At 45.5% G+C, this 26,041-nt stretch overlaps 1 protein-coding gene across 2 annotated transcripts; it reads left to right on the forward strand.

Moving 5' to 3' along the window:
• Nucleotides 1–140: 140 nt before the first annotated feature.
• Nucleotides 141–19,266, forward strand: MEIG1 (meiosis/spermiogenesis associated 1). Of its 2 annotated transcripts, none has more exons than XM_061637872.1 (4): nucleotides 141–226; nucleotides 7,961–8,096; nucleotides 8,996–9,161; nucleotides 19,029–19,266. In XM_061637872.1, the coding sequence occupies exons 2-4, from the start codon at nucleotides 7,969–7,971 to the stop codon at nucleotides 19,155–19,157; spliced, it is 423 nt and encodes a 140-aa protein (XP_061493856.1). In that variant the 5' UTR covers nucleotides 141–226; nucleotides 7,961–7,968; the 3' UTR covers nucleotides 19,158–19,266. The 2 variants fall into 2 exon arrangements, with proteins under 2 accessions (XP_061493856.1, XP_061493855.1); XM_061637871.1 differs by lacking the exon at nucleotides 141–226 and adding an exon at nucleotides 233–326.
• The last annotated feature ends 6,775 nt before the right edge of the window (nucleotides 19,267–26,041 follow it).

Below are 26,041 nucleotides of genomic sequence, written 5' to 3' on the forward strand. Positions count from 1 at the left end.
GCACTGTCACCTCAGAAGACCTCTTGCTGCAGAAAGGCAGAGCGCAAACTTTTACACCTCCTAATTTGCAAACAAGCTTGCTCAACCGTCCCTACTAACCGGGCAAATGTAAATTGATACTGATTTGGCCAATTAGAACAGCGCCCTCCCAGATACGCCTGCTGATTGGTCCCGTTACGCAGCGCCGGAAAGGCAACTCCCATTGGCACAACTCAAGCTGAGAGAGGTAACGCCAGCGATTGCCAAGCAACCGCACAACCGCTGAGTGGGGTGGGGAGAAGAGGGAAAAAGAGGCAGTAGGAGGGCGCGGAGGAGCGGCCAGCGGGGTGAGTAGAGCGGAGAGGAGAGTCGATACGGGGCTCGGTTTGGGCCAGAAGAGCGGTTGAATAAGAGCCAATAGGGTGGGGAGGGAATCATGATGGTAGGGGGAACCGAAAAACGTAAATGCCCCTCCCCCACCCAAAATCAGTGTTGATTGGATGCCCTGTTAGCCCCGCCCACCGTCATATCCTTGATCAGCCCCAGCCTCGCTCCATCCTTTTTCTAATTCCGCCACTCCCGCTTGCTTTCGTCTCCTGGTGTCGAATAGTGGGTTACCTGATGTTTCAGCTGAACTCCATTTGCTCGTTCTGTATAGCACTGGTCCCGAACTTTTTTCCACATGGACTACTTGAAAATTGATGAGGCGACCACTTAATAATTAGTGGACCACTTAATGATTTTTCTGCCTGTTGGAGCAACTGTAACGCACAAGCCTGGATGCTGTATGATTTTTAATTGAATCGGGATTAAACTTCTTAGTTAAGAACATAAGAAGAGCCTGCTGGATCAGGCCAGTGGCCCACCTAGTCCAGCATCTTTTTCACACAGTGGCCAACCAGATGCCCCAAAGGGAAGTCCACAAGCAGGACCTGAATACAAGAGCAGTCTATTCTCCTGCAGTTTCCCGTAACTAGCATACAGAAGTATGCTACCTTCAACCATGGGGGCAGAGCATAGTGTTCACGGCTACTAGCTGTTAATAGCTTTATCCTGCTTCATTAATTTGTCAAATCCTCTTTCAAAGCTGCCCAAGTGGGTGGCCATCACTGCCTCTTGTGTGGGAGTGAATTCCACAGAAGTACTTTCTTTTGTCTGTGTTGAATGTTCCAACATTCAGCTTCATTGAATGTCCATGAGCTCTAGTGTTATGACACGAGAAAAAGTTTTCTCTGTCCACTTTCTCCACACCATGCATAATTTTATACATTTATATCGTGTCACTTCTGGTTTAGCTTTTCCCTAAACTAAAAAGCCCCACATGCTGCAGCCATTCCTCATAGGAGTTGCTCCATCCCTTTGATCTTTCTGGGTGCCCTTCTCTGAACCCTTTCCAACTCTATCCTTTTTGAGGTGAGGATTCTCATTAACTTCACTGCTGATCCTCACCACTCCTTCCAAGTACCTCCCCCCCTCATCACTTTCAGACCATCCTGCTCACCTTCCAGGAGACTGCCAGGTTGTGTGAACGACAGGGCAGCCACTGCACCCACCATTCAAGGTGGTTGCTCCTGCCATTCTTCAGAGACACACTGCAGACCATCTGAATGATGCTCACAGACCACCAGTGGTCCATGGACCATAGCTTTGTATATGGGAACACCCTCTGCTTGACCAGTGGCTTTTCTGACTCTCCCTCCCCTTCCCCCATGGAAGCGAAGAGGAGAAACTGTGGCTACCTATTAAAAAAATAGAAAAAGATAAGGTGTGATCTAGTAAAAGGATCCTTCCTCCTAAATTATTGTGTTATCAGGCTCATGCTTTGGGTTAGAAAGCTACTATATAAAAGTCAGACCATTGGCCAATCAGGATCAGTATTGGCCAATCAGGATCAGTATTGTCTACCCAGTGCCTGCAGGAAGAAGGAGAACATTGCCACCCAGGGAAGGAGAGCCTGCTATTGCTGCTGCTGTTAGAACACCACCTCCACCACCCTTCCCAGTGGGACTGCTGCCTGGCAGACGTGCCTCCTGCAGGACCAGGTCCCAGGTACCCAGCCAGCTGTGACTAATTTCCATCACCTGTCCCTCTTTGGAGGGATACGTAAGCCGGCTGGCTGAGGTGGCCTGGGAGACCCAGTACCTGCAGGAAGAAGGAGAACATCGCCACCCAGGGAAGGAGAGCCTGCTGTTGCTGCTGCTGTTGGAACACCACCTCCACCACCCTTCCCAGTGGGACTGTTGCCTGGCAGATGTGCCTCCTGCAGGACCAGGTCCCAGGTACCCAGCCAGCTGTGACTAATTTCCATCACCTGTCCCTCTTTGGAGGGATACATAAGCCGGCTGGCTGAGGTGGCCTGGGAGACCCAGTACCTGCAGGAAGAAGGAGAACATCGCCACCCAGGGAAGGAGAGCCTGCTGTTGCTGCTGCTGTTGGAACACCACCTCCACCACCCTTCCCAGTGGGACTGTTGCCTGGCAGACGTGCCTCCTGCAGGACCAGGTCCCAGGTACCCAGCCAGCTGTGACTAATTTCCATCACCTGTCCCTCTTTGGAGGGATACATAAGCCGGCTGGCTGAGGTGGCCTGGGAGACCCAGTACCTGCAGGAAGAAGGAGAACATCGCCACCCAGGGAAGGAGAGCTTACTGTTGCTGCTGCTGTTGGAACACCATTGCCACCACCCTTCCCAGTGGGACTGCTGCCTGGCAGATGTACCTCCTGCAGGACCAGGTCCCAGGTACCCAGCCAGCTGTGACTAATTTCCATCACCTGTCCCTCTTTGGAGGGATACATAAGCCGGCTGGCTGAGGTGGCCTGGGAGACCCAGTACCTGCAGGAAGAAGGAGAACATCGCCACCCAGGGAAGGAGAGCCTGCTGTTGCTGCTGCTGTTGGAACACCACCTCCACCACCCTTCCCAGTGGGACTGCTGCCTGGCAGATGTGCCTCCTGCAGGACCAGGTCCCAGGTACCCAGCCAGCTGGGACTAATTTCCATCACCTGTCCCTCTTTGGAGGGATACATAAGCCGGCTGGCTGAGGTGGCCTGGGAGACCCAGTACCTGCAGGAAGAAGGAGAACATCGCCACCCAGGGAAGGAGAGCCTGCTGTTGCTGCTGCTGTTGGAACACCACCTCCACCACCCTTCCCAGTGGGACTGTTGCCTGGCAGACGTGCCTCCTGCAGGACCAGGTCCCAGGTACCCAGCCAGCTGGGACTAATTTGCATCACCTGTCCCTCTTTGGAGGGATACATAAGCCGGCTGGCTGAGGTGGCCTGGGAGACGCAGTGCCTGCAGGAAGAAGGAGAACATTGCCACCCAGGGAAGGAGAGCTTGCTGTTGCTGCTGCTGTTGGAACACCATCTCCACCACCCTTCCCAGTGGGACTGTTGCCTGGCAGACGTGCCTCCTGCAGGACCAGGTCCCAGGTACCCAGCCAGCTGTGACTAATTTCCATCGCCTGTCCCTCTTTGGAGGGATACGTAAGCCGGCTGGCTGAGGTGGCCTGGGAGACCCAGTGCCTGCAGGAAGAAGGAGAACATTGCCACCCAGGGAAGGAGAGCTTGCTGTTGCTGCTGCTGTTGGAACACCATCTCCACCACCCTTCCCAGTGGGACTGTTGCCTGGCAGACGTGCCTCCTGCAGGACCAGGTCCCAGGTACCCAGCTAGCTGTGACTAATTTCCATCACCTGTCCCTCTTTGGAGGGATACATAAGCCGGCTGGCTGAGGTGGCCTGGGAGACCCAGTGCCTGCAGGAAGAAGGAGAACATCGCCACCCAGGGAAGGAGAGCCTGCTGTTGCTGCTGCTGTTGGAACACCATCTCCACCACCCTTCCCAGTGGGACTGTTGCCTGGCAGACGTGCCTCCTGCAGGACCAGGTCCCAGGTACCCAGCCAGCTGGGACTAATTTCCATCACCTGTCCCTCTTTGGAGGGATACGTAAGCCGGCTGGCTGAGGTGGCCTGGGAGACCCAGTGCCTGCAGGAAGAAGGAGAACATCTCCACCCAGGGAAGGAGAGCCTGCTGTTGCTGCTGCTGTTGGAACACCATCTCCACCACTCTTCCCAGTGGGACTGCTGCCTGGCAGATGTGCCTCCTGCAGGACCAGGTCCCAGGTACCCAGCCAGCTGGGACTAATTTCCATCACCTGTCCCTCTTTGGAGGGATACGTAAGCCGGCTGGCTGAGGTGGCTTGGGAGACCCAGTGCCTGCAGGAAGAAGGAGAACATCGCCACCCAGGGAAGGAGAGCTTGCTGTTGCTGCTGCTGTTGGAACACCACCTCCACCACCCTTCCCAGTGGGACTGCTGCCTGGCAGATGTGCCTCCTGCAGGACCAGGTCCCAGGTACCCAGCCAGCTGTGACTAATTTCCATCACCTGTCCCTCTTTGGAGGGATACGTAAGCCGGCTGGCTGAGGTGGCCTGGGAGACCCAGTACCTGCAGGAAGAAGGAGAACATCTCCACCCAGGGAAGGAGAGCCTGCTGTTGCTGCTGCTGTTGGAACACCACCTCCACCACCCTTCCCAGTGGGACTGCTGCCTGGCAGACGTGCCTCCTGCAGGACCAGGTCCCAGGTACCCAGCCAGCTGTGGCTAATTTCCATCACCTGTCCCTCTTTGGAGGGATACATAAGCCGGCTGGCTGAGGTGGCCTGGGAGACCCAGTGCCTGCAGGAAGAAGGAGAACATCGCCACCCAGGGAAGGAGAGCCTGCTGTTGCTGCTGCTGTTGGAACACCACCTCCACCACCCTTCCCAGTGGGACTGCTGCCTGGCAGACGTGTCTCCTGCAGGACCAGGTCCCAGGTACCCAGCCAGCTGGGACTAATTTCCATCACCTGTCCCTCTTTGGAGGGATACATAAGCCGGCTGGCTGAGGTGGCCTGGGAGACCCAGTGCCTGCAGGAAGGAGAACATCGCCACCCAGGGAAGGAGAGCCTGCTGTTGCTGCTGCTGTTGGAACACCATCTCCACCACCCTTCCCAGTGGGACTGCTGCCTGGCAGACGTGCCTCCTGCAGGACCAGGTCCCAGGTACCCAGCCAGCTGGGACTAATTTCCATCACCTGTCCCTCTTTGGAGGGATACATAAGCCGGCTGGCTGAGGTGGCCTGGGAGACCCAGTGCCTGCAGGAAGAAGGAGAACATCGCCACCCAGGGAAGGAGAGCCTGCTGTTGCTGCTGCTGTTGGAACACCACCTCCACCACCCTTCCCAGTGGGACTGCTGCCTGGCAGACGTGCCTCCTGCAGGACCAGGTCCCAGGTACCCAGCCAGCTGGGACTAATTTCCATCACCTGTCCCTCTTTGGAGGGATACATAAGCCGGCTGGCTGAGGTGGCCTGGGAGACCCAGTGCCTGCAGGAAGAAGGAGAACATTGCCACCCAGGGAAGGAGAGCTTGCTGTTGCTGCTGCTGTTGGAACACCATCTCCACCACCCTTCCCAGTGGGACTGCTGCCTGGCAGACGTGCCTCCTGCAGGACCAGGTCCCAGGTACCCAGCCAGCTGGGACTAATTTCCATCACCTGTCCCTCTTTGGAGGGATACATAAGCCGGCTGGCTGAGGTGGCCTGGGAGACCCAGTGCCTGCAGGAAGAAGGAGAACATCGCCACCCAGGGAAGGAGAGCCTGCTGTTGCTGCTGCTGTTGGAACACCACCTCCACCACCCTTCCCAGTGGGACTGCTGCCTGGCAGATGTGCCTCCTGCAGGACCAGGTCCCAGGTACCCAGCCAGCTGGGACTAATTTCCATCACCTGTCCCTCTTTGGAGGGATACGTAAGCCGGCTGGCTGAGGTGGCCTGGGAGACCCAGTGCCTGCAGGAAGAAGGAGAACATCGCCACCCAGGGAAGGAGAGCCTGCTGTTGCTGCTGCTGTTGGAACACCACCTCCACCACCCTTCCCAGTGGGACTGTTGCCTGGCAGATGTGCCTCCTGCAGGACCAGGTCCCAGGTACCCAGCCAGCTGGGACTAATTTCCATCACCTGTCCCTCTTTGGAGGGATACGTAAGCCGGCTGGTTGAGGTGGCATGGGTGTTTGTCTTTTGTTTTGTTTTTCTTTTTCTTTTGGGTGCCATTGGTTTTAGCTATGGGTGGGTTCGGTTTCGTTTTATATTGTAGTTCTTGGGTTTTTATGTAGTTTGTATGTTGTATTTTACTTTATCTTGTATGCTGCCTAGAGTGGCCGCTTGTGTGGCCAGATAGGCGGCCTAGAAATAAAATTTATTATTATTATTATTATTTTACCATGACTGGCAGTAGCTCTGCATGTGTCTTCGGCCAGAAATCTTTCCTAGCCCTTCCTACAGATGCCTGGAGGTTGAACCTTCGACATACAGCATGGGAAACAAGCGCTGAGCTGTAAATATAAACATTCACAAATGTGTATTGGGTTGTGATGAAATTACTAACTATTTAAAAGAAATTATAAATGATTGTGTGTTTTAGTTGATTTATGTAATTATGCAGCACACACAAATTTACTATTGGCACCAAATTATTTAGGTAGTTGGTACACACAAGGGCTACTAGGATCTCGACCCAAAGAAGAACAAAGCAATCCTGCCCCAAAGGACTTCCAACTTAAACTTGAAGCACAAAGGGTGGGGGGATATGGGAGCAAGAATAATCGCATATAGAGATAAAAGCAGACTTTAAAAGTTCAATGCATCATTTATTTGGGTTTCGGGTTCAGACTGCAGATTGCACTCACAAAATTTGCAAGTGAACTTGTGGGCGATGTATCATTTCAAAGTCATGTGCATGTTAATTTCTCTTTTAAAAATGTTTTGTATTGTGTTCCTTTTCCTGTTACCCTGTGTCATCAAATCCTGTGTTAGGAAATGCTTTTTCCTATGAACCCAGTCAATTGCTGATGATGTCATTTGGACATGACTTGATTGTCTACATATACAGTCACTTGTATGTGGCCTCTCTGCTAACTGGAGTAGGACTTAACAATGAGGTGGAGAGAACTAACGAGGAAAATAATGTGTCCTTAGTTTATTTTCCATTGAGTTACTTAATATATCTTGAGGCATTTAAAAAGTTGTAACCATAGCAATGAAACTACTATTGATTGTTTCCTCATTTTATAAACACAGCTATTGCTTATTCTGCTTTGCTTTTTAGTCAGCAGTTTCTGTGTACTGCACTATATATATAGCAGTTCTAGGTGTGTAGTATTTTTTGCATCAGTTTTAGGTATCTTCCTGCATGACAAGTCTCTTCAAGTTAACCTAGTTAAATGGATTACTTTGAGATAAGAAGTTATGAAATAACAGTTTCAATGTGTTACTTGCTTTTTTGTGGATCATTTTTCACATGTGCTGGGGAAGCTCTTAAATTATCATCTGGGTCATAATTTCCACTGAAGCTCATTCACAAATAAATAGTTCCCTAGTTTAAAGGTCCTTTCACTTTTCCGGCTAGTGAAAGAGCATGTCTTGAAGTTAGGCATTTCTATGGTAATAATGGTGCATAGTGGTCTGGTAATGCAGTTAGGCAGGACACGTTGTTTTGACAAGCTTTTCCAGCTGGATGAAAAGGTCTCTTGCCTTAGGTGTTCATCTCGTATGGTTTTAAAACCTATCTTGGGGGGGGGGGTGTTGTACTGTTTTTAAAACTATTTTTAGCTGTGCTATGTTTGTAAATTGCTTATTTTTAGCTGTGCTGTATTTGTATATGTTTTATGGTATGTTTGTAAATTGCCTTGAGATGCATGTAAAAGGCAATTCATAAATAAATGATATCTGTTCACAAGTGATTCCAAAAGCACATGAGACCTTCTTTCATGGTTTTTAATTGAATTAAAAACTGGATTCCTGTGTATTGAAAGTTTCATTAAGTCACTCACATATGTAAGTAAGCAATAGCAGATATTCAAAGTCATTTTTAGTGGTATGGGTGAAAGTCTTGTAGAAGTTTTTGGCTACAACATCATTTACATTTTATTTACATTTGTATTTGTTTTTGTAGGAGTCCTTATGGAAAGTCCAGTAGTGTTCATGGATAGTAAGGATGTAGCATGTTCAGCTTTCTCCTCCGAAGAAGTACGTATGTCACATGAGCCTGGTACATCCTTCAGTAGAGAAGCAGATAGCCTTGAAGACACGTAAGTGGTAATAATATAGGATCTTCAGGTTAACATGCCATTGACGTCCAGTTTCATTCTGCACCGACAGTTTTGTTCACCTATAGGCATAAGTTATCTAAGTGAAGTTGATTCATCGTATCCCAATGGCTTTGGACAAGTAGTGAAACTAAAACCTTGTGTTCCTTGGAATATCAATATCTCTGTTTCCAAACTCAGAGTCTGTACAATGGTGGAAAGTAAGTGGGAAGGACAGGTCAGGAGTGGGGACTCTCAGTGTCAGAATGACACCCTGATATCAGAATGCGGTGCTTAAATGCTAGCCTTTGCCTGCTGAAACACAGAAGGAAACATGAGCGGAGGGGAGGGGAAATTGATCCCTCATTCTTCAAAGGTCCTTTCTCAAGGTGAAAAGAAACTGCAGCTCCACTGCTAAAAGTATTTCAAAGTAAAAGGGAATTATGTACCAAGATGTGCACCCTGTGGAACTGTACTACAAAAAATGTCAGCCATTGGTTGCTGCCAAAAAGATTCTGGAGGAGAGGAACTTGGGATCCAAAGCCACAGTCCCTCCCCCACTCTTTTTGGCAACAAAGACCTCACCCCTTTTTGCCAAATTGTGGGGAGACGGAATATATATACCCTGTACACTTCATGGGTGCCTCCCCATTCATTTATCATATTTATCATGTATTTGCTACATATAATTTATGTAGTTGACAGAGCTCATGTAGTTAACACAGTTGTTTAGAATGTGCTATCATTTACTTCAGTTTTACTCTAGATGTTTTATTAAACTATAGTTGATAGTGTTCCATGTATTTAATGGCAGTCTTTTTACATCTAGATTCAGCTGAAATTCATTTTCAAACTCTGAAAGTTTGTCCATATGTTTGTAATTCTTTAAAAATTACTTTCAGCCAATTAACTGGTGATGTTTCTGGAGCCACAGCCAGTGTTGTCATTAAACCAAAATCCATACATCGTGCTAAGACATGGTCACATGAAGTTGAGAATCTATACAGATTTCAGCAGGCTGGATATAGGGATGAAATTGAATATAAACAAGTGAAGCATGTTAATATGGTAAGACTTGATAATTATGCAAGCATTATGTATTTTAAAGTATCGCTTATCCTTTTATTGTCTATAATGTTTCTCAAGCCCACAATTCTTTCTTTATGTTTGTGTTCTCCTCCTGAACTGATTTGCCACTGTGGGCACCATCAGAAAGTAGAGAAGAAAGGGACAGCTCATAGGCTATGTTAGGAAAAACTTTAACCTTTCATCTGGTGAAGAGGGCCTCAAATGTCTCTTCTACTAGGAACTGTCTTGGGGAATGTCACAAATTTATGAAGCTACTGGTGCCTTTGTGAATCAGCACCGATTACTTAAATCCTACGTTCATCTCCTCCTCTTCGGATGCACACCTTAACGTGGTGAGGGGATTTGAGAGTGTTGAAGAAGCTAAGAGCAATGCCGTCAAGAGGCTAGACCAAGAGGCTAGACTCCTAGCAGGGGCACCCAAGGCGAAATGGTCAAAGCTGAAACGCCAGACTAAGATGCATCCAGACTCAGGAAGGCAATGAATACCCTATGAACAGAGTATCCAAAATGCAACACGAGATAGTGCTGGAAGATGAGACTCCCAGGTCAGAAGGCACTCACCATGCTACTGGGGAAGAACAAAGGACAAGTACGAGTAGTGCTGTGACTAATGACGCAGCTGGGTCAAAGCCGAAAGGAAGCCCAGAGGCTGATGTGCACTGATGCGAAAGGAGAGTCCGGAGTTGTATGATGCACACAATGGGAACATGGAATGTGAGAAGCATGAACCAGGGGAAGTTAGAAATTGTCAAGCAAGAAATGGAACGTATCAACATTACAATACTTGGTGTGAGCGAACTAAAATGGAAACTGTACACGTGGACATCACCAAATGGTCAATACAGAAATCAATTGATTATATAATTGGTAGCAGACGATGGAGAAGTTCTATACTTTCTGCGAAAATGACCAGGAGCAGACTGCAGTACAGATCATGGACTAGGAATATCGAAAATCAGAGTAAAGCTAAAGAAGAACAACAAAGCAATCATAATGCCAAAATACAATTTAAATAACATCCCAGAAGCATATAAAGATCAAATAAGGAACCGGTTTGAGGCTTTAAACTTAGTTGACAGAGAACCAGAAGAACTATGGAATGAAGTCAGAGAAATGATCAGGGAAGAATGCAAAAAGACAATACCTCTAGTTAAGAAGAGAGAAAGACCTCAATGGATGACTGAAGAAACTCTTAAAATGGTTAAAGAGAGAAGGAAAGTAAAAGCAAAAGGAATAGAAACACAGTCAGAACCCTAAATGCAACAATACAGCGACTAGTACGTAGGGACAAAGAGAACTATTACAATAGTTATTGTATAGAAGTAGAAGAGGACAACAAAAAGGGTAGAACAAGAGCTCTGTTCCAAAAGATTAGAGAAATGAAAGGGAAATTTAAACCAAGAGTAGGGATGTTGTATAATCAACAGGGGAACACACTGACTGGCCGAGATGAAATAAAAGAAAGATGGAAACAATACACTGAAGAACTCTGTAAAAGAGATGCAAGGATGATAGATTCATTCACGGAGGAACCATATGATGAAGAACCAGAAATTTTAGAATGCGAGGTGAAAGCTGCTCTTAAAATTCTTGGAAGAAACAAATCACCAGGAACAGATGGCATACCAATAGAGTTGCTACAAGCTACTGAGACTGAATCAGTCCAAATTTTGACTAAAATCTGTCAAGAAATATGGAAAACTAAACAATGGCCCACAGACTGGAAGCGTTCAATATATATCCCAATTCCAAAGAAAGGGGATCCCAGGGAATTCAGTAATTATCAAACTATTGCCTTAATATCCCATGCAAGTAAAGTAATGCTCAGGATTCTACAACAAAGGCTCTTTTCATATATGGAGCAAGAAATGCCAGACGTCCAAGCTGGATTTAGAAAGGGAAGAGGCACCAGAGATCATATCGCAAACATACGTTGGATAATGGAACGGACCAAGGAATTTCAGAAGGAAATCACCCTGTGCTTTATAGATTACAGCAAAGCCTTTGACTGTGTAGATCATGAAAAACTATGGAATGCTTTAAAAGAAATGGGGGTGCTACAGCATCTGATTGTCCTGATGTGCAACCTATACTCTGGACAAGAGGCTACTGTAAGGACAGAATATGGAGAAACTGATTGGTTCCCCATTGGAAAGGGTGTGAGACAGGGATGTATTTTGTCACCCTATTTATTTAATTTGTACGCAGAACATATCATACGGAAAGCAGGACTGGACCAAGATGAAGGAGGTGTGAAAATTGGAGGGGGAAATATCAATAATTTAAGATATGCAGATGATACCATACTACTAGCAGAAACCAGTAATGATTTGAAATGAATGCTGATGAAAGTTCAAGGGGAAAGCACAAAAGCAGGACTACAGCTCAATGTCAAAAAGACTGAAGTAATAAGAAGAGAAGATTTATGTAACTTTAAAGTTGACAATGAGGTCTTGTCAAGGATTATCAGTACCTTGGCACAATCATTAACCAAAATGGAGACAATAGTCAAGAAATCAGAAGAAGGCTAGGACTGGGTAGGGCAGCTGTGAGAGAACTAGAAAAGGTCCTCAAATGTAAAGATGTATCACTGAACACTAAAGTCAGGATCATTCAGACCATGGTATTTCCAATCTCTATGTATGGATGTGAAAGTTGGACAGTGAAAAAGGCGGATAAGAGAAAAATCAACTCATTTGAAATGTAGTGTTGCAGAAGAGCTTTGCGCATACCATGGACTGCAAAAAAAGACAAATAATTGGGTGTTAGAACAAATTAAACCAGAACTATCACTAGAAGCTAAAATGATGAAACTGAGGTTATCATACTTTGGACACATAATGAGAAGACATGATTCACTAGGAAAGACAATAATGCTGGGAAAAGCAGAAGGGAGTAGAAGAAGGCCAAATAAGAGATGGATTGATTCCATAAAGGAAGCCACAGACTTGAACTTACAAGATCTGAACAGGGTGGTTTATGACAGATGCTCTTGGAGGTCACTGATTCATAGGGTCCCCATAAGTCGTAGTCGACTTGGAGGCACATAGCAACAACAACAAACCTTCATCTCAGATCTATTTGCATGTCTAGCAACCATTATATCTCATACTAACCAAAAGAAACAAAGAGTGCAGTGATGAATAAATCTGAAAGCCTGTTGAGAAATTAATGTGAGTATCCAGCAGTGAACAACAACCAGCGCAGCTACTCTGTATACATTCCAAGCATATGGTGGGCATTTTGCTAGCAATGACAAAATGTTAGCTGCTTGGTTATGGAAGGTCTCCTCCATTTATTTTGCAGAAAGCCGCTAAATTCACATTTACTCCTCATAGTTTTCTTTCTGTTTTGAGCATACATACCGCTTAAGTCATTGAAATCTTTCTACCCTTCCTGTTTTTTTTCTTGGGCAGTAGGAATACTCGCCTTTTTCACAGCTTGGACCACATATTAGAGATAACAGTACAACTCCAGTACGTTATTCAGCATGTCAGATTGACTGATTGACTTGGGAATCAGTCAGTCATATATAGACCAATATCTCAGAGGGGAGGTCAGGTCTCCTGCTCCCCTGGTACATTCACTATAACTGCCCAATTTCCCTGTTTTTTAAAGTTTCATACAAATATTTGTTGGCTATAGGTATATTCTTAAACTGCAAGGGGTTTTTGCCTATTAGTGAATTTTTCTGCTTTTTAATCCAGGGGGTAAGAAATGAGATCCTGTGCAAGTCTGAGAATGGATTGATCATTTGCATGCTTATTGACTTCAATGGGATTTACTCCCCTGCAATCATCCTCAGGATAGGTGAAACTGACCGGGGGGGGAGCAAGGGCAGGGGAAAGGGAGAGGGAGGGAAGGAGTGAGGGCACAGGGGAGGAGGGAGGTTGGGAGCAGGCAGGAGTGGGAGGAGAGGAGGAGGGCAGGCTTGATCATTTGCATGCTTATTGAGTTCAATGGAATTTACTCCCATGCAGTCATGCTTAGGATAGGTGGAGCTGGCATGGGGGAGGAAGGGCTAGAGTGGAGACAGGAGGGGGGGAGGGAGAGAATAGTAGGGGGAGGAGGGTAAGGTACATTTGATCATTTGGCATGCTTATTGAGTTCAGTGGGATTTACCCCTGTGTAGTCATGCTTAGGATAGGTGAAACTAACCTGAGGGAGGGGCAGGGAAGGAAGGAAGGGGGAAGGAGACTGGTTGGGTGGGCACTGGGCAGAGAGCCCTTTTCCTTTCCAAAAGAAAAACATTGTTAATAGTATCATTATTTTTTGGAGTTTCCCCCCACCTTTTTATTTTACAGCACATTCATGTAGTCTCCCACCCAGATTTCAACCAAAGCTGTCTCTGGCCACATCCCCACCAGACCTTTATTCCACTTTAAACATTCATGGCTTCCTGCAAAGAATGCTGGAAAGTGCTACGATCACCAGAATTCTTTGGAAAGAGGGGCTGAGTGTTAAACCATCTTGCCACTGGAGCTCTGTCAGGGGAATAGGAGTCTCCTAGCAATTCTCAGTACCCTTCACAAACTACACTTCCCAGCGGGGAAGCCATGACTGTTTAAAGTGGAATAAAGGTCTGGCATGGGTGTGGCCCCCTGATGAGCCAAGCCAAACAACTGTTAGTCTGGCTTTTAGAACACTGACAGTTCTTCTTACTGAGCATGCCTCTGCTGTCATAAACTCCAATGTTAATTTTCTTAAATCAATTAAAAAGCAGCAATGTATTTTTTTAATTTTTAAACCACAGAAGATGAAGGTCAAAGTATGCGGTAAGATCAGTAATAGGAATGCTGGTACTCTGTAAACATGGCTGATTTTTAATTAATTTCAACAAACTATGAGGCCACTGAGAGAAAAAAGTCCAATAGGGGTCTGAATTATTTTACTCTTGTTTCAGACTTTGAACTCTGGATTCTCTCTGTTTTGTGTATCACCATGAAAATGTAGAGGGTTGTTAAGCCAGCGTTTCAGGACTATAAGCTTTGTAAGATTTCTATTTGAAATGAGCTTATGGAAAGCAGCAGAATGACATGGAGGTATTTTCAATTTAACATGAGGGAATGTGAAAAATCCATGCTGGCTATAGTATACAGTCACTGTGTAATTATTGGAGCAATAAGCAAAATATAGCCTAAAAGTCTCCCATGTGGGCCCAATGCATTTTGTGGTCTGCAAACTCCCTAGTAAATCTTTTAACAATCTTTCTTTTCTTTTTAAAACACTTTTTGATTTTATGGTTTCAGGAACATGTTGAAAATGCTAATAGTTCTGAATTCTGTGGCCTTAGCAAATAAAATGGTCTCCGTGTTTATATTGTTTTATGTTCAAATTATGAGTTTTGTGATTGTGAAAATGTGGAAATGGCAGTGCTAATTTTTTACGGCAAATATTTTGAATTAATGTGTTAAGTTGACGACTATCCTACAGCTTAGAACATAATAGATGCTAAGAATAAAATTCTGCACATATGCAGTTTAAATCCCATTGAAGTGAATGAGATTTAAACAGCCTAACTGTGAACAGGATTGTGCATAGCACTATTTCTGCTAGCCTGGTTTCTTTCCTGCAATCACTATTACAGATTAGAATTGCTGTAAGTATGCATTAAAAAGCGGTGTGCTTGTGTGTGTGAATTTGTTCATTTCCAAATGTTTTAACTATCACTGTCACCATAAAAAGCTGGCTTAATTATTTTATTTATAAATAAGGGATGATTTATAATTATATTAAGGGACAGTTAATCCACACCAAGGAACAACAGGCGCAGTGTTATCTCTTTATCTATTACCGGTGCTTTTGTTGTGCTATAACAGGAGCCTTCCTTACAAATGCATGTCTTATTAGCAAGCTTACTTTAAAAGATCATGGCTTAAAAATTTGCAAAGCTATCTTTTAACAAACTTAGAGCTGCTTTGCAGAATATCAATCCTGCAGAAACTTTCTGCTTGTCAGTGAGACGCTGATCCTGCCAAGTCCAGCTACATTTCAGCTCCTCATACTATCACAGTCTGTTACTAATCATACTATTGCTAGTCCTCTAGTAAAAGTTCTGCAGTTTTGCCAAATAAAAATGAAGGGACAAACTAAAACTGCAAGCATCACAATTTTATGTGCGCTTAGGAGCACATAGAAGGTAAAGGGAGAAAAGACAGTAATAAGAACACTATAAGAACCATGATGTTCTCCTATTCACAAAATTTTGGACCACACATACATTTAAAGCATGGTGAGCTGAAGTGCAGCATTCTGCCCCTCTGTTTACTTTATTTCTTACATTTATATCCTGCCTTTCTTTTGTCATGGAATCCAAGGCAGCCTACACGTGGTTCCTATTGACTAGACCCAGACCAGCTTAGCCTCAGCACGTGGTGGCTGCATGTGCCTTGTGTTAATACAAGAATGGCCAGCTTTTATATTCTGGAGGAGCAAGGTGGTGGCGGTGGCCAACATTATGTTCTTTAGTCAGTGGTTTGGGGGTTGGAAGTGTCTTCTGCTGCACAATGTGGCCTGTCAAATACCTAGCAGTATGCTTGGAATTTATGGATCAGAGTCAATTGGGGGCATAAGTCCCATTGAGTTCAGTGGGGCTTGTTCTTAGGTAAACGTATAAGATTGTAGCCCTAGGGTTGTAGCCAATGAAATCATACTCAGAGCAGACCCGTAACTTATGTGCAGTGATTTCATTAGGTCTGCTCTGAGCGTGACTAATTTGGATCCAACCCCACGTGTGGAATTTCTCACTCATTATCTATTGGTGATGGGGGAAATAAGTGAATCTATGGACAAAATATTTTAAAATCTGATAGGGCCACTGGGGGCCAAATAAGATGGCCAGTCTAGAGATCTCTGCTTGGCCACCCATATACCTTTTTGAGAGTCTCTTTATCATGCAGAAGAAATATATTCTGCATAAAGTCATTGGTTGGGGTCCAAAGAGTTGCATGAATAATTCCACAAGTACTCAAGAACACTTTGTGCCAGTGTTTTGTGAACATCAGCTCCTCACCTTACACGCATAGCAAGCTACTTTTGAATCTGAAGGAACATCTGGGGGGTTGAAATTCAAAGGAAAAGAGTCCAGTTTCCCACCAAGCATGCCCTACCCCTTGGGAGCATCTAAAGTGGTTCTTTGGATCCTGGCCGTCATGATTAGTGCACCTCCGCATCAACTCTTTATGTCATTCATCTGTGAGAAATAGATTCTCTCTGCCTTTTAAAAAGCTGAATGACTGATATTTATTTTCACAGTGTGTGAAAGTTCTGCTATCCTTGACTAATCAACAGGAATCACACACTGATAGGGTGGGGAGGATCATTCTGAGGATCAGCTGCATTTCGTGTATACTCTGGCTACATACACTACAGTACATCTGGCATTTACCTGCTAAGGGATTGCAGGCAGACAGACCTTCCTGTGATAGTGCCCCCTTCATCAGCAATGTAACCAGCTTGGGCTGTAAAAAGGCAGTTACTAGGATGTTTTGACATGGGTCCGTAGCAAACTGATTCCCTTATTCATTAAGACTGAACAATGAAAATTATATTCCTTCCCAGAGGAATACATTGCCCCAAACAGGCTGTTTTGGCACCTCTAGCTAGCCTTTCATTTTGAAGAAACAATCCTGTTAAGTTTGTTTTTTTCCCAGACGAACATTCCATGCAGTTGTAGTCACTAAGGACCTTGGTGTGGCCAATCACCCAATGCTGAAAATCATGAGATATAACTCAGCTGGACCTTTTTGCCTTCCAGCTTTTGACCCTTTAAAACCCCTAGGGTTAGTGTTTTGTTTTTTTAGAGCTGTCATGGAAGATAGTGCTTCCTGGGTTTTAGTGTTGCTTTTAATCAAAGCTGGGACCCTGGGAGGATTGTATGTGTTAGAGAACACATAGTTTCTTCCATTTTGTTTCCTCTTGTTTTGTTTAGACTTCAGTCATTCATAGAGGAACTGAGCATCCCAAATTTACTGTTGAAAACACTTGAAATTATCCTTTACTAATTGAGTTGAATGGACCACAAGATGATGGTCATAAGACTGGATAAAACAGTAAAATATTGTAGGATTGAAGTTTGTCTTTGGTTCTCTGCATCATTTTAATCTTTATGAGAATCCATGACATAATAACTAAGGTCTTACAGAGGAGAGGAAACAGATTTAGTAGTTTCATTTTGTGAAGGAAAGCAAGAGAGGGTCAGAGAGATACAGAATCAGGGCACATCAAACCTTGAATCCATTGCAGATTAGAATCTAGATATTTTATCAAGTACACAGAATGAATTAATAAAATACAACTGGGATCTGCAACAAGCTGGTTTTGCTCATAGTGCTAACCATGGTTTGGCGCTATATGCACAAGTAAGCCTCTGAACCCACCACCACCTGCCTCTTCTTCCTGCACAGATGGGAGAAGTACTTCTGTTGCATTTTTTCTGCAGTTTTCACAAATCCCGATTTGTCATTAGATTTTTTAAAAAAGGGATCATGGCTTAATTTTTTTAATTTGTTATACTGGTGACCCACCCTTCATTGAATGGTCCCAAGGAGGGTTACATAAAATATAACGATTGAAAACAATATACAGTTCATTAAAATTATTAAATTAAAACCACAAAACTAAATCTCACAACAGCAGCAAAACAGGAGTATAACAATACAGCAGAGCACAACAGCAGGCTTGTAAACTTTAAAACAAACCATCTTCAAACCATGGATTATGAAGGTGGCCCTTCAGATGCTGTTGGACTCTAATTCTCATCAGCCACAACCAGCATGTCCAATGGTTAGGGTTAATGGGAACTGTAGTCCAGCAACATCTGGAGGGCCAAAGGTTCCCTATCTGTTCTACATGATCCCTGATTCATATGTAATGACAAGCCAGGATGAATAGAAACAAAGTAAAAAGAGCAAAAGTCCCTTTCCCTTCCCGTGCATGGCTGGTGCCATTTTGGCTACATAAGGTTCCACACTCAGAGAATGAGTTTACTGTTAGTATCTATTATTATTTTGATGGATTTATTTCATTATTTAGGGAGCTTGTAACATACTTTTCAGGTGGCAGCAGCCTCTCAGAATAGCTGGAGTATCTTGAAACTGAAAAGTAAACCCAATAAAATAACAGTAAATAATCTTAGAAAACAAACAACATATAAAAGACTTCCAGACAGACAGAATTAGAAACTGGCTTTAAAAGACCTTGATGTGTAAAGAGATCTTCATCTTGTGTTGAAAAAAGCATCACCAGGCGAGCCTCCCTGTGCAGAACATTTCAGAATTGGAACACCACAACTGAAAAGGCCCTGTCTCGGATCACTGTCTGTCTCTCTCTGATGGCAGGGTGAGGGGCGCACAGAACAGCGTCTCAGGAGATCTTAGTAACTGGCCAGGTACATATGGAAGCAAGCTGTTTAGGGCTTTGAAGTGAGGTTAAAACCAGTACCTGGAACTGACCCCAGAAATTCAAGGTGTTCTTAAATTGAGATAATTTGCATGGAGTGGAAATAACTGCACATCTTTAGCCCTAAGAAGAAATATGGAATACTGCCAATCAGCTGTGGGAGATAACAAAGCCTTCAATTTCACCTCCAAACAGCTAAATGCTGGGAGTTCAGCTTTCTTTAAAAGTCCTTGTGTGCACAGCTGGTGGATCAGGCTGGGGAAATCACATGTGCAGCATCCATTTGCATGATTCACTCCCCCATCTAGGCATTGATACATGCACATATGGCCTCTTTCTGAAACAGGGTTGATTTGTCATATATGTAGTTGCTCTTGTAAGGGCTTGTGCTAGCTGTTTATAATACATGAGCATCCCCTCCCCCACTCTTTGTCATTCTGCATGCAGGTGGAAAGGTGGCCAGAAACTGGCTTTGTGAAGAAGCTTCAGAGAAGGGACAATACTTTCTATTATTATGACAAGGAAAGGGAATGTGAAGACAAAGAGGTCCATAAAGTGAAAGTTTATGCTTACTAATTTTTGTTATACCCCACTGTTTTGTTTTTTCTAAAAGTAAAATGGTTTGAAATTATATATTTTTTGTTGTGAATGATATGTAAAGCATTAAACACATTTTTTGAAAGTAGCTTGATCTGTTTATAAACATGTCTCCAGTCTTTCTGCAAAAAAGGAAAAGACAAGATGAAACAATGTAAAAAGATACCTGAAAAATGACAAAAGTGAGGAGGGAGGTTCCAATTTGATTTTGAGACTCTGCAATCCTATACCCGCTTACCTGGGAGTCTCACCGAATTCACTGGGACTTACGGTTGACATGTATAGGATTGCACTGTGAGTGTGTATTCACACTTGGGCCTACTTGCATTAGTTTTGAGAGGTGTGTGGTTGCAGCATTGCTCCATGACTTTATTCCTCTCCCCTTTAGTTAAACTCTGAAAGCTGGAATTATACAGGATGGGCCGATTAAAGGAACACTTCAGTGTTCCCCCGAGACTAGGCTGTTGACACTGCCATGGTAGGAGAAAAAACATTTGCGGCACTGCAACAAATGAGGACTTCCTGGAGATTAAAAAAGGCAACACATGTGTTTTATGGAAGAAGTTTTATCTGACAGGACCCTAATGTCCTGGTTGCTAACTAATTTTTAACAGAGGCCATCCTTTTCAACAGAGCAAAGCCTGGAGGTTCAGCAATATTGGCTCAGTACCGCTCATGCCGATACGGAAGACAAGAGACGCTTTACCTCTTTTCCCCTCCCAATCTCCATGTGCACAAGTTTTGGGCAAGTCCTCCCTTTAGGCACCCCAGTTGCTCATTCCCATATCTCTCTGTCTTGGTGAATGGAATAAGGATAAGAAGGTGAGGGCTCTGCCAAATCCACTCCTGTGATTTCGCCCTCTAGCAGAGAAGGTTAGAGAAGAAAGTACAAAATAGTGTGGATGGAGTCCTTTAGTTCCGGATCCAATGGGGACCAGAGACATAGGCTTGTTAGGCTGGATTTCCCCTTCCCCCAGTTACCTAGCTTGCCGTAATATATGAAACTTTGCTGGTGTTCTCATCATTCAACACTTTGGTAAAGAAAGGGGTGGCCTATTTTGCAGGGAGAATGGAACGGGGGCAGCTATTTTGTCAGTGTCAACATGGGAACTACCACAGCAAAACAGCTTTAATGTCAGGCTGCAATATAAAATGTTACTGAAGAGAGCCAGCATGCCTTAGTGCTTGCAGGGGTCTCTGGGGCAACACACAGTTGTGCCTGAGGAACAAAACAAGACGTTTAACTAAGGTGATTGGTTAACAAGATAAAAGGACTGTCCTCTGCTTTTATGGAAACTGAAAGCAAGTTCACAGCTGTGTTTGTTCTCTCGCATAACCGAGTCCTGGATTTCTTCTTCAAGCTCCAGCTGCATAGCATGGAATTGTTGGACTTATCAAATACTGCCTGCTGAATACAAAAGTACATATTCCGGCGTATAAGACGACTGGGCGTATAAGACGACCCCCAACTTTTCCAGTTAAAATATAGAGTTTGGGATATACTCGCCATAGTACCCCTGCTTATGACATGCAGGTACTTAGCAGGAAAACTGTCACTTATAAACCTAAGGCTGTTTGTCATCAAACATGTAAACATAAAAGCCACCCCTTTGCCTCTCTTCGCCCTGTTCCACGTGCGGGCTTGTCGTAGCTGAAAAGCGTCAATGAGGCGCAATCCCCTCAACTTTTGTCCGGGCCGTTCCGCGCACCAGATCAGATCATCTCCGCCGCCAGGTCCTTTAACGAGCTCCCCGCCCCGCCTTCTCCTCTAAGCTATCCCGCCGGCTTTTGTTTTCCCCTCTTCTCCCATCCCCAATCCAACCTCTGCCCAAGCCACGCTCACGCAGCAAAAACCAACAGGGAAGGTCCAAGAGCACGTCTTTCCCCCCCCCCCCCCAGAGAAAGCTCCGCTGCGGCTGCCCCGGACGAGGACAAATTGCCGCCATTCATCAAGCCCGGGAGGGCAAGCCCACGAGCATCATCCCCATGACAACTACAAGCAGAGGAAAGAAAGCGCCGCTGGCCGAGATCGAGAGAGCAGGCTGCACAGAAGAGCCCACATCCCCAAGGCTGGCGCTTCAAGTGGCGAGTTCAATTCTGATCGGCCGCTTTCCTCTTTACTACGGCGAAGACGGAGCGTTTTGTTCCTTGCCCGGATTTGCCATGACCAAAAGTGACCCAAACTTTGCCCAAGTGTCTCCCCGCCACCTCCATCCCCTGTTGCAGCAGCACCTCATTCATGTCCCCGTCCCTGTCGGTTGTAACTGAAGGAGGCTCCTGAGTGCGCACTTGCTCTTCCTCTCCCTCCACTCATTTATGCGAGAGGAGCCGTAGTGGCCTTTTCATACAGCGGCTGGAATGCGAGACGTCAATAGTGATGCCATGGAAGCCTGACGCTACTGACCCCCGCCCCCTGCCCTCCCCGCCGGGTGTCTGTGTGTGTATACACACCAGCCCTAGCCTGCACGTTTGTTTGCGGAAAGGCACGCCAGCAATCGTCCAGCAATGCCCACTCTTGCGAAATAACTACAATACACTACTGGATCACAACCTGATTTAAAGGAAGCGTGTGCGCACGCGCATGTTGTGATGGTCTGAGAGGGAACCCGCCTTGTCAGACGGAGTGGAAGAAATCTGCCAGCTTAAGGAGGGCACAGCGCCCGTGCTGTCTCGGAGGGAGAGGGCCTTCTCCACGCTCATCCCTCTCCTCCCGCCTCCTTGCCTCAGGCAGGCGGGTGCATGCTTGCGCTGGGCTCATCCTTGTCAAAATAGGGAGGCGATAGACGCGGGAGCGTGCGCACTTGCCTTGCCTGAGTAAAAGCCGGCCGGGGGCGGGATGAATGCCCGCCGCCCAGCTGATCAGCGAACGCAACAACGCAATGAAAAGGCTAATGTGTCCTTGTCAAAATAGGGAGGCGATAGATGCGGGAGCGTGCGCGCTTGCCTTGCCTGAGTAAAAGCCGCCCGGGGGCGGGACGAATGCCCGCTGCCCAGCTGATGAGCGAACGCAACAACGCAATGAAAAGGCTAATGTGTCCTTGTCAAAATAGGGAGGCGATAGATGCGGGAGCGTGCGCGCTTGCCTTGCCTGAGTAAAAGCCGCCCGGGGGCGGGACGAATGCCCGCTGCCCAGCTGATGAGCGAACGCAACAACGCAATGAAAAGGCTAATGTGTCCTTGTCAAAATAGGGAGGCGATAGATGCGGGAGCGTGCGCGCTTGCCTTGCCTGAATAAAAGCCGCCCGGGGGCCGGACAAACACCCGCCGCCCAGCTGATCGGCGGAGAACGCAACAACGCAATGAAAAGGCTAATGTGTCCTTGTCAAAATAGGGAGGCGATAGATGCGGGAGCGTGCGCGCTTGCCTTGCCTGAGTAAAAGCCGCCCGGGGGCGGGACAAACGCCCGCCGCCCAGCTGATCGGCGGAGAACGCAACAACGCAATGAAAAGGCTAATGCAATAAAGGAAGGTAAACCAATCTATGAAACTTAGAATAATTCGAACGGCAGATAAATATATTCAAAAACCAATCCAACACAGAACAATCAATTTAATAAGAAAAACTGAGCGAGCCCTTCTCTACAAGCTTGCCGGACCTGGGGAGGACAGCGAACGACTCCCCCTCCCGAGGAGACAGAGGTGCGCTCCCTACGGCACCCCGCCCTGCTGTCGGAGGCTGCGGCGACCGCAGATTTTCAGCACCCGCCCTATAAGACGACACCCGGCGTATAAGACGACCCCCGACTTTGGAGAAGATTTTCCTGGGTTAAAAAGTCGTCTTATACGCCGGAATATACGGTATCCTGATGATGAGTCTTGGAATAAATAAAAGATAAAGCTCGCTTACATGGATATATAATGTAGTTTTATTAATTATAGTCTCAACGTTTATGCAGAATTGGTGCCAAAAGTCCCACTTGGGTTTTTTTGAAGGAGCACTCAGTCTCCGTGGAGTGTCTGCACCATTCAGATATTAACACTTCAAGTACAACATGGAACGAGTACAGGGAAGAGAAGAGGATAAAAGAGTTTGGGGGGGAAGGTCCATAATGCAGAACCTTACACACGGAAGGTGCCAGGTTTAGATGTCTTCAGCTAAAAGAATCTCAGAATTTATTTTATTTATTTATTTTATTACATTTTTAGACCGCCCTATAGCAATAAGCTCCCAGGGCGGTGTACAGCATAATGACATCTGTCCAAGACCCTAGATAGACATGGCGAATCAGAGTACATAGGACTGAGCTGGATGGATCAATGGTCTGATGCAATATATGGCAGTTTCACATGTTCTTCATATGCAACCTTATGGCGCAAATTTCCTTCCAGCTGCCTCTTCACCCATTGCGACTACTCTGATCATGCTATATCCAGCCCTGCCTTGCTGAGACCATAGCACTTATTTCCTGTGGGTAGTGATTAAATTGGGCTGAACATTCCTAATTTGATTCTCATTTTCAGCCATGAACTCACAGTATTTCAGCTTTGGCTGCTCGTGTAATATGAAAATAATCTGGGGCAGGTTAAAGCACGGGTGGGCAGACAATTGTTTGAGATCTACTGGTAGATCTTGGGGTTTTCAGATGATTATCAACAACAAAATTGCTTCCCCTCGCCTAAATTATTGTGCTGAAACTTAAGAAAGCGGGGGGGGGAAGAGTTGGGGTATGTGTGTGTGTGTGTGTGTGTGTGTGTGTGTGTGTGTGAGAGAGAGAGAGAGAGAGAGAGAGAGAGAGAGAGAGAGAGGACTGTGAGATTAGTTCTGGTCCTAAATTCTTTGGCTAAGCATTTTAAAGATACAGAAGTCCCCCTGTGCTGTGATTTTGGGCTGGCTGGTGAATCTTGAAGTTACTATGAAAAATCCAAGTAGATCCATCAAATCTGAGATCTGCTCACCCTGGTTGAAGGAACCCTCCCTCACATATAACACAAACAGACATGCGTGTCATTGAATGAAGCAGTCCTTTGCACACTTCATCCCACCCCAGCTATTTCTTTTGGAGAATGAAGCTCTCCCACTTGCATGGGCTTCCCCATTCACTTTGATGGTGGGACAACTGTATTCATGCATGCACTGGGCTGCCCCCAAGGATGGGAAAGAATAACTTCATAGGGGTAAGAAGCTATGCAGAGCAATTCAAATAAGTGCTTACTCGGAGGCAAGCCTCTCTGGGTTCGGTGGTACTTACTCTCTAGTAAGTGTATTTAGGATTGCAGCCCAACAGCACAATCCTAAGTATCTTAACTGCTCTAACTACTAAAAGTCCAACTACTCAGACCTAACTGCTCCGATGTCCTACTTACTTCAGTGTTCCCTTGCGCTCATTACTTGATGACTGTGACTTCAAGTGAGGACTTGCATATGTGAATGAGTCATCACAGATGTAGCAATACAGATACTGTACATCTTGCTTATCGTGTCACCTTAGATGCAAAGCTTTTCTGTGGAGTCAGTTCAAACTTTTTGCTGCCAAGGGTACAATAATCAAGTGTAAAGACATAAAGTGATGTACATGCATGTGCGAAGTAGCCGGAGATCACAAATGTGAAGTGAGAAGAAAATAAGGTTCAGTCATGAGGATTGTTCCATATGTACTAAAAGTATTACTTGCTCATCTTGAGAAGTAAGAATTTACCAATCTGCTAAATCAATGAGGAAACGTTTGTTTTGAGATGACATTGTTAAGTACATATCCACAGAATAGGAAAAACAATTGTGATTGAAAGCAATCCTCTTGAAACACATTGTAATAATCAGATTTATGTTGAACAGTCCTGGATCAAATAGACTTGGGCTGCTGTCCAAACTACTAAATCCCTTGGAGCTCTTCACATATAGCTCAGGAAACATGTTTGTATCCTGTTTGCCCCCAGCTGGGATCTGCTTTGGGTTGATAAGGCCATTTTGCAGTCTGGCCAACTCTGAATTAACTGAAGTTGGCAACTTACTCTACAGGAGCAGTTTTCAAATTGTGTTCTGAGAAACCCTTGTTTCCTCCCTAAAAACTACATGCATACTATTAATCTCTGCTTGCAATGCAGAGCAGCAGGAAAGCCTTTGTGGCCACTGCAGAATGATGGTGGCAGTGTGTTGTGTGAACTGAGTGTGTGCACTCTAGAACTTTCTACATTTAGGGAAGCCTTTGCACATTGATTTATCTTCTGAGGAACCCATGAGCGTTTGCCATGGAACCCTTGGATGTTGCAGAATATTTTGCAGCAGTCTGAGGTGCACCTTCAGTTCATGTTATGCCTCACGGTCACCTTGCACCAACTGAGGGCGTGCCTTAAAAACATACCAACAATCCTGCACCTCTAGAATGCAACCAAAGATGTCTGTCTTTCAGGGAAGCTTACCTGCTGTAAATTGATTGTCTTACTGAGGAATTCCTAATCAATTTCCACAGGATCTGAGGTTTCCCTGGAGGAAAGCTTGAAAACTGCTGCCCTAGAATGCACTCCACGATTCTCCACAAAGGGCAGGGGTTATGTGGCAGATGCCTGTGTGTTCTTCAGCAGACACGCTGAAGTGGAAAGTGTTCCCTGAAGCTAGAAAGTTTGAGAACTACCAACTCACAACATAAAAGGATTGTACATATTGGACTCCAGCTCAGTGCTTGACAGATAGGCATATAGATAGTTGTACATCAACATCTGATACAAGTCCCTAGTGTAGCCTCTTTCTCTTGATACTTATTTTTACTTGAGAGTGATGGGGTGTAGTGGCTGCACTGTTGGGTTTGGACATGGGAATCTCAGATTCAAATAGCCACACAGGGCACTTCCAGACTGTTGCTATTTTGGGGTGGGATTCAATCACATGCTGGCAAATTCAGGTTCCACAGTTATAGTTGATTGCTCTTC

Source organism: Rhineura floridana, chromosome 8 (assembly GCF_030035675.1).
Source record: "Rhineura floridana isolate rRhiFlo1 chromosome 8, rRhiFlo1.hap2, whole genome shotgun sequence".
Taxonomy (NCBI): domain Eukaryota; kingdom Metazoa; phylum Chordata; class Lepidosauria; order Squamata; family Rhineuridae; genus Rhineura; species Rhineura floridana.

Excerpts from the sequence above, each read along its gene's own strand:
- MEIG1 (XM_061637872.1), top strand. The coding sequence starts at position 7,969 with ATGGAAAGTCCAGTAGTGTTCATGGATAGTAAGGATGTAGCATGTTCA. Across the intron at positions 8,097-8,995 it reads GCAGATAGCCTTGAAGACAC|CCAATTAACTGGTGATGTTT; the intron begins GTAAGTGGTAAT and ends AATTACTTTCAG. Across the intron at positions 9,162-19,028 it reads AAGTGAAGCATGTTAATATG|GTGGAAAGGTGGCCAGAAAC; the intron begins GTAAGACTTGAT and ends TTCTGCATGCAG.